The sequence below is a fragment of the Eretmochelys imbricata genome, chromosome 17 (assembly GCF_965152235.1).
Source record: "Eretmochelys imbricata isolate rEreImb1 chromosome 17, rEreImb1.hap1, whole genome shotgun sequence".
Lineage (NCBI taxonomy): Eukaryota > Metazoa > Chordata > Testudines > Cheloniidae > Eretmochelys > Eretmochelys imbricata.
This window is the reverse complement of record NC_135588.1, coordinates 8,330,028-8,337,076: the sequence shown is the minus strand read 5'-3', so window position 1 is coordinate 8,337,076 and position 7,049 is coordinate 8,330,028. Positions and strand designations below refer to the sequence as shown.

Below are 7,049 nucleotides of genomic sequence, written 5' to 3'. Positions count from 1 at the left end.
CTAGCTGGCGTGTAGAATGCAGGCGAGGTTGAATCTGACCTAAGCTTAGGCCACTTGGCCGGTTATGATCCAGAGTGACTCCACTTCGGTCCAGGGGGTTTACACTGCATTGGGGCCGGAGCACCATCAGGCCCCAGAACGAGCAGTAAATCTGTTGATTGCACCCCCCCCCCCCAAAAAAAAATGCACGAGGCTCCCACAGGGAACCAGGTCTTTTGCAGGAAGGTCCCGCAGGTCCAGGCCACCCCAGTCCCTGAGTCTTATTTACTCCCCCCCCCGCCGCTCGCTCTCCACCCCCTCCACCTCGTGAGCCAGACGCGCTCCGCAGCCTGCTCGCGGCATTGTGGGATGAAACAAGATGTAGGCAGAGACGGGCGAGGGGAGAACGCTGGTCGCGGTGGGCCGAGGCCGCGCCGCAGCCAATGGCGAGGGCGGCTGGCGGAGCCCCTGCAAGGGGCGGGGCGGCTATTTCAGCGCGGGGGAGGCGGCCGGGCGGAGAGCGAGCGAGCGCCGGGCTGAGCGGGGCACAGGGCGGCAGCGCAGCGGGGGGAAGCCGGTGCCAGAGCCAGTGCGCGGCGGAGGCGCTTCGGGTCCGTTTGCCGGTGACTCCCGCGGGGCAGGTGAGCCGAGCGCGCCCGGCGCGGGGGGGGGGGGGCGTGTTTTTGATTTGGGTTTTTTGTTTTTTTTTTTTTTGGCCTGGTGCATTCACGAGCAGGGCAGGGGGCGCCCCCTCCCGGGCTGCAATTCTCTCCCCCCGCCCCGGGGCTGCAACTCCTGGCGGCGGTGGGGGTGGGAAGCGAGTGGGCTGCAATCCGGGGGGTGGCTGCACCTCTCTCCAGCCCCCACACGGCTCCAGCTGGCGGCTGCACCCCGCCCCCCCTCGCTTTCACCTGGCCGCCCTGCCCCTGGGAGCTGCCCCCTTCCTTGGAGCTGCTCAGATTTCCCCACCCCCTCCGTCTCCTCCCACTCCCCCTTCCTCCTGCTGCAGCCTCTGGGTGACCCCTCTGCTCAGCCCCTTCTCGCAGCCGGAGGCGGCTTTGCTGCTCCGATGACTCCGTTTCCATCGGGGCATGGATGGGTCTCCCATGCAGCCCCCACCCCGTGGCTTTCAGCCGGGGCTGCATCATCTGGCCTGCCCTGTCCAGGCCGAGTATCCGCGTTCTCCGAAGGCAAGGTCATCTTCGTGAGCCGAGCTCTAGACGCTTCCCCTGGGGGCTCGGAAAGTGAAGGTCACGCCTCTTCTCCCCCCTCCAGACCTCCGCGAGCCTTGGGCTGCTGGGGACTGCATGGAAACCTCCTCCCCTGGGACAGCTTAACAGTGGCGGGGCTGCCGCTGGAGGAAACGCACTAGGGTGGTGTGGGGACCAGTCCTGTGCTAGTAGGAGGTGGCTCTGGTCTCTATTTCAGGGGTAAAGAGGAAGGCTCCCTCCCTTATAGAAAAGGGCAAATGTTCTACCTGTTCTGTGGCATTATTTCAGGGATCAGCTTCTCCCCATGAGTTTAAGTGTCAGTTTCTGCCTGGGCCAGCCTCTCTTGAGGCCTGTGTTGGTGGCTTCTCCCCCTGGAAAATGCAACAGCAGCCAAGCCTCCTTGGGTAGGGAGTGAGCTGTCTCTGGCCCTTTCTAGGAGGATGAGGGGTGTCGTGGTATTGTTAAGGCCCAGCCCTGTGGCTAGGGGAGGAGCTGCTGTTCTGATCTGCAGGTGGAGTACTTGTGCTTGGCAATGCCAAGGAGAATGATGTTTGGCCTCTGGTGCTGTGGCTCTGCGTGCTGCTCCCTAACCTGTTCACGCTTCCACCCTCCCCTTTCCAGACAACAGTGTCTGCAGCATCCTCGCTCAGCTGCTATCATGAAAAGGATGTTGTAGCCAGGAGAGGGGCGAGTATGGCTCAAAAAGGGGCGGGTGAGGAAAGGAGAGGAGACATCTACATACTTAGCAGAAGGAAGTTGTTTTCAGTTGTTGCAGGACTAGTGCTTGGCAGGCTTGTCCCTGCTTCCAGGAATTCCCATTCTAAATAAGAACCAGGAAGGAGGACCCTTTCTGCAGGTCTCTCACTGACAGTCCTGTAATTACAGATGCCTCTGAATTGACTCTTGAAGCAGCCACATGTGGCTTGTCCTGGGTGCTTGGCTGTCTCTCTAGGGCTTTCCTTTGTGGTTGTTGACATACTTGAGGCTCCAAATCTACCCCCTCCTGCTAAACAGTGATTTTTAAATCCCAATCATCTGGGAGGGTGGGGGGTGGAAGGCACCTGTGACTGGTTTCCTAAAAACTCTTACAAATGCATGTGCTCTTTCCTGGCATTCTAGATGAATTCCCATCCTATTCCTTTAATGCTATTAGTGCGTGTTAATAGCAATGCTCAATTATACATGGTATCTAAAAATCTATAAATTAGAGCACTAGGAGTCTTCAACTGCAGGCAGAATAAAGAATGGAAGCATTGTTGTCATAGGGCTGTTATGTAACTAGATTCTTTCTTTCGTCCTCTCTCTGGATAGCAGGCTCCTTTTAGTTGCTATAACAAAGCTACTCCTTCAGTTTTTCTGGGACTGCTCTAGGAAACAATCATTGTAGCAGACTGCCTCCTTAATGGAGTTAAACACGTATGGGTTTCCTACCTCCAAACATATAGTGCTAGTAATATAGCTCAAGATTTACTAAGCCTTGTTATGGCACTGTAAACTTAATGGAGCTCTGCAAACCTAATTTGACACATTCTCCACCGTAAAAAGGCTACATCCTTAAAACGTAAGTAACTTTTTTGTGGTGATCCTATGGTAAAGCAAAATATGATAACCAGCAGCTGTGGGCACCATCTAGACAGCTGCCCTTCACTTGTGTAGTCCTTCAAATGAAGGCTCTAAACTGGTCCAATATCATGCCTGATTCTCCAGTTGTTCCACCAAAATAACAATGGAGACCTGAGTTCAAAGTGGCTGTATGTAGCCCATGTGCTAGTTAAAATGGGTCATACATCAAAAGTACTAATCAACGCAGGTCCACTCTTAGCTCAGGCAAAATTCACAAGTTTGTTTTTAGTGGGTGTTTTGGCCGAGTAAGGACTGAAACATTAAATTGCATATACAACTAGTGGCTGTGCCCTTAGCAGGGGATCTGAGAACTACATATGGGTGGCTTATCACTGGCTAGCCTAGAACTCCCTAACTAGTTTTAGCAGAGTGACAGGGTGTGTTACCTCTTTCCAGCATGCCACAGTTCAGGCTCTTAAAAGGTCCCAGGTAGGCTCTCTTGTCTTGGATGGAAGCATTGTTCCACAGCAGAACCGTCAACCCTAACATCCCAATATTGCAGTGTTGTGCAGTGCATGAGACACAAGCAAAACTGTTTAGGTTTCATTGGTTAAGCTGAGCAAAGTGCAAAAGGGAATCCATGACACAGGGAGGTAAACTAGATCTGAAACTGCTGCGTTCTGGTCTGAACTAGCAAGAACAGCTGGAACGTATGACCCTTAACCTTACATTTAAAGGGAATGTGTACACACTTGAGTGAAATACTAAAGGTTTCTGCTACTATATCCATTGAATGCATTGACCTATAATCAATGTGGAGACAAACATAGTCTGGGGGCTGCTGTTGGTAGATCCATATTACTGCTCCACTCCATTGGCTATACCTGTAAGGAAATGTGGTTTTAGCCATTGCTTATTGATTTGCAGGACTGCTGTTCCTGTAACTTAAAGGAGTAGAAGATCTCTGCATAGGATTTATGGTTTTTAAAGCTAAAAATGTATGTACAAGTGGTGATACTTGGCTGTCTCTAGTCTAATCTCTCAGTAGCTTCATGTATTACAGCGTTCCACAACCTAATAGTATATCCTAGGATATACTGTGTAGTGTGCCTAGTACCAGATGCTGGGCAAGATGGGTTTGGTGTATCCTGTAATATAAATACAGAACGCTGTATCCAGAACTGTTTTACATCATGTAGACACTGTATTCTAATGCATGAAAGAACTGTAGCAGAATCCTATGGGCACATCTTAATACTTCATGTTCTTCCTTAGGTTCACAATGTCTGACAGAAAGGCTGTGATCAAGAATGCAGACATGTCTGAGGACATGCAGCAGGATGCTGTAGACTGTGCTACGCAGGCAATGGAGAAGTACAACATCGAGAAAGACATTGCAGCCTATATAAAGAAGGTATTATGTAGCTGCTATAAAATGGCATAGGTTCGTTGGGACATGTTGACTATCAAAGTCATCCCCATAGTACCAGAGTGCCTCACAATACCCTTCTGAGATAGGACAGTGCTGTTATCCCTGTTTCTCAGATGGCAGCTGAGTCTGATTCTATGATTGGGTCCAATCACACAGGCAGTCTGAGGCAGAGAGAGACTTGAACTCAGGTTTTCCAAGTTCTCAGCTAGCACCTTAACCAATGGACCATTCTTTCTGGCTAGCCAAGCTAAAAGGACTTGGTTGCTATTTACCTTAAGTAGCGACTTACCATATTGTTGCTATCTCTCTGCAATCTTCTGAATCTTTGGAAGGTGTGACTTGATTTAAACTCTGTGTGGCTACTGTAGTTAAAACAAACAAAACCCAACTCATCTAGTCAAGTGAAACTTACTTGCTTCTGCATAGCATTTCTAGGCTAAGTAAACTTCCACTTTCACCCTCTTTCTCTCTCTCCCCCCCCCCCGCCCCAGGCTTCTCTACCTATTGACATATTCTTAACACTGAGTTTTTGAAAGTTCTGAGCACCAGCTCTAATTGAGGTGAATGGAGCTGGCCTGCGGAGATGATGCAACTTAAACATCTCATGTCTGTCTGAACTCTTTACCTGGATTTATCTGAGGAACCCCTGAAGATTAGAGGAACTGACTAATCAAAGTATCTTTCAGTTTGTTGACCTTATGCATTTGATGGCATCTTGTGCCATAGTTGGTTTCCCCTGTTTGTGTAGACCCTTCACACAGCAACAAGGGAGAGAGCACTTGAGGGGAGGGAAACAGAGGAAAATATTATTATAAAGCCAAAAGTAGGCCAGGGGGTTTGGGACCCAATGTGGGACCTGAAACTACTTAACTCTGTTCAACTCTAATTCAATTTGAAATTCCATGGTCTTAACGAGTTGAGCATATCTTTTATATTTTCTTAAAATCTGGCCTTTCCAGGTTAAAAAAGTGACTAATCCAGAAGGCTCTTGGGACAGTGCAACAAGGGAATGGAATAAAACTTAAGACAACTAAAGCTCAGGAAAGAAAATGGCTTGTTGCGTATTTGCTTCCTTTGCTAATATAAAGGAAATGCGTTACTGCACATGAAATGGAAGAAAGCTTACTCGCAAAGGACTTCAGCTGTCTTTGTTGTTGGTGCCTTGCTGCCTTCTGGTGTATAGTCTGAAGCTTTCTCACTCTTTTACCCTCTTCCTGCCCCCCCCCACCTCCAAAATATGATATTTCCCTAGTTTTGCCTGAAGACTGGGTCATGGGACATCCGTCTTAACTGAAGGGATGAGAGCTCTCAATCCTTACCAGAAACCCTTCCCTCTCAATTGCTAAATTATTTAAATTGTTTATCCCAATGAAACACTACTTCACTTGTTCAGCGTTCGGCTTTGCTGAAGTCTTCCCAAGGCAGACAATGTGTGAATTATTCTGCTTGTTTACATTAGAAAGTCTTCTCACAAACTCTTCTGCTGCTTTATGAAGAATGCCTGAAGCCTGCCTTTTTTTTCCTTTTTCAAGTGACCTTTAAGATCCAGGTTTCAGAGTAGCAGCCGTGTTAGTCTGTATTCGCAAAAAGAAAAGGAGTACTTGTGGCACCTCAGAGACTAACCAATTTATTTGAGCATAAGCTTTCGTGAGCTACAGCTCACTTCATCGGATGCATACTCCAGTGGCTTACTGGAACAAGCATTCCAAAATACTGTTTCTGTGAGTCAGCTTGGAATGGGAGGGTTTAAACAGTTCTGTGGAACAACTGGCCTATGCATGTGGCTTGAATACCACTGTGCCAAGGGGACTTTTAAAATCTGCAGTTATGGCCTGGAGCTTGTGTATAAATCACTCCAATAAGTACCTGGCATAGGAACTCTTCCACACTCCAGTACGGCGCTTTTGTCGCCTGCTAATTAGCACGTCAGTAATGCAGTAGAAGCTTGCATCCACCTGTGTGTCTTCAGATTTCCATTGCATTTGTATCTAACAGTAACTGGTTAGGAATGTATATTTCAGACTGTCCTGGTGTGGGCTTTCTTGGTCTTAACTACTGTACTCTCTCTCCCTCTTAGGAATTTGACAAGAAATACAACCCTACCTGGCACTGCATTGTTGGCAGAAATTTTGGCAGCTATGTAACACATGAGACAAAGCACTTCATCTATTTTTACTTGGGTCAGGTTGCAATTCTTCTGTTCAAGTCTGGATAGGAAGTCGGAGCCAGTGAAATTTGGACTGTAATGCACTGATGGCTGAAGCCAAGATTCCCTTTAACATGGCTGTGCCGCTGCATGGACTGTATACTATATTTAATGTGTATATGTTGCAGTAAAATCTACTTCTGTGTAGTTGCCTGGGAAGAAGGCAGCATTTTTTGTTACTGCTTTTTGGTTTTGTTTTGGTTTTTTTTTTTTTTGGTTGTATTGCACTAGGGAAAACTGTAAATGCTTAAACAATGGCCTTTCAGTGGGAAGAAATAAAACTGTTCCACAAACAGCTCCCCCAGTGGTAACCTTTTCTTGGGTAAGGCGGGGAACACACTTTTTTTGTTCAGCAGCCCAAAAAGAGATCTTATTGCGTTCATAGTAAATACTCTTATTAGACTGTCTCAACGTCTGTGTGTGTATTGATGGAGGAACGTCAACTTTCCTTTTCAGTTTTAGTCTGTGGGGTGGGTTTGGGAGCTGTGTCAATTTGGCTTCGCTGGCCATCTCAGCTGTTGGTGGGGAGAAAGGCCTTATAATGCCCATGTAAGTTAGCAGGGAGGCTTTTTAACAAGGTTTTCATTCAAAAAAGTATATCCTGTCTTGGGACTGCATGGCAAATCATACAACTGGGCCTTGATGTTTTCTGTAGAAA

The 7,049-nt window shown here is 48.0% G+C and overlaps 1 protein-coding gene across 1 annotated transcript; it reads left to right on the top strand.

Annotated features, from left to right (window-relative positions):
* The first annotated feature begins 481 nt into the window (after positions 1-481).
* On the top strand, positions 482-6,686 carry DYNLL2 (dynein light chain LC8-type 2). Its single transcript, XM_077836679.1, has 3 exons — positions 482-620; positions 4,029-4,167; positions 6,263-6,686. Exons 2-3 carry the CDS (start codon positions 4,036-4,038, stop codon positions 6,398-6,400), a joined length of 270 nt encoding a protein of 89 aa, XP_077692805.1. The 5' UTR covers positions 482-620; positions 4,029-4,035; the 3' UTR covers positions 6,401-6,686.
* Positions 6,687-7,049: the final 363 nt, after the last annotated feature.

What these genes read in the sequence shown, in the direction of transcription:
- DYNLL2 (XM_077836679.1), top strand. Translation starts at nt 4,036, where the DNA reads ATGTCTGACAGAAAGGCTGTGATCAAGAATGCAGACATGTCTGAGGAC. An exon ending in TTGCAGCCTATATAAAGAAG is followed by an intron (nt 4,168 to 6,262) that starts GTATTATGTAGC and finishes TCTCCCTCTTAG; the next exon opens with GAATTTGACAAGAAATACAA.